The 275-nt window shown below is 65.1% G+C and overlaps 1 protein-coding gene across 1 annotated transcript in view; it reads right to left on the minus strand.

Moving 5' to 3' along the window:
- The window catches only part of LOC102758275 (tripartite motif-containing protein 52), a 2,242-nt gene that overhangs the window by 713 nt on the left and 1,254 nt on the right, over window positions 1-275 (minus strand). The window contains exon 2 of the mRNA XM_006766856.2: window positions 13-274. Within this exon, the coding sequence (XP_006766919.1) occupies window positions 13-274 (262 nt within the window). The remainder of the gene's footprint in view (window positions 1-12; window position 275) is intronic.

The following is a 275-nucleotide window of genomic DNA, read 5'->3' on the forward strand; positions in this document are numbered from 1 at the left end:
GTCCTCCTGCACCGCCTCTTCCCCGTAGATGTCAATTCGGTAATAGTCCCCCTCTTCCGGGACCCACGCGTCGTCCCAATTCCTGATGCCACCGCCTGCGACCCAGGGTCCCTCCTCCGGGCCCTGGAACAACTCGCCCACGATCTGCTGGTACAAAACCTCCCGAATGGAGTGGTCCCATCCGCCCGTGGCCCCCACCGCCTGGTCCTCGTCGTCCTTGCCCCACAGCTGGGTCACACACCCGCGGCAGAAGTTGTGCCCGCAGCCGATGGACA

This window comes from Myotis davidii, unplaced genomic scaffold (genome assembly GCF_000327345.1).
Source record: "Myotis davidii unplaced genomic scaffold, ASM32734v1 scaffold862, whole genome shotgun sequence".
NCBI classification, from domain to species: Eukaryota; Metazoa; Chordata; class Mammalia; order Chiroptera; family Vespertilionidae; genus Myotis; species Myotis davidii.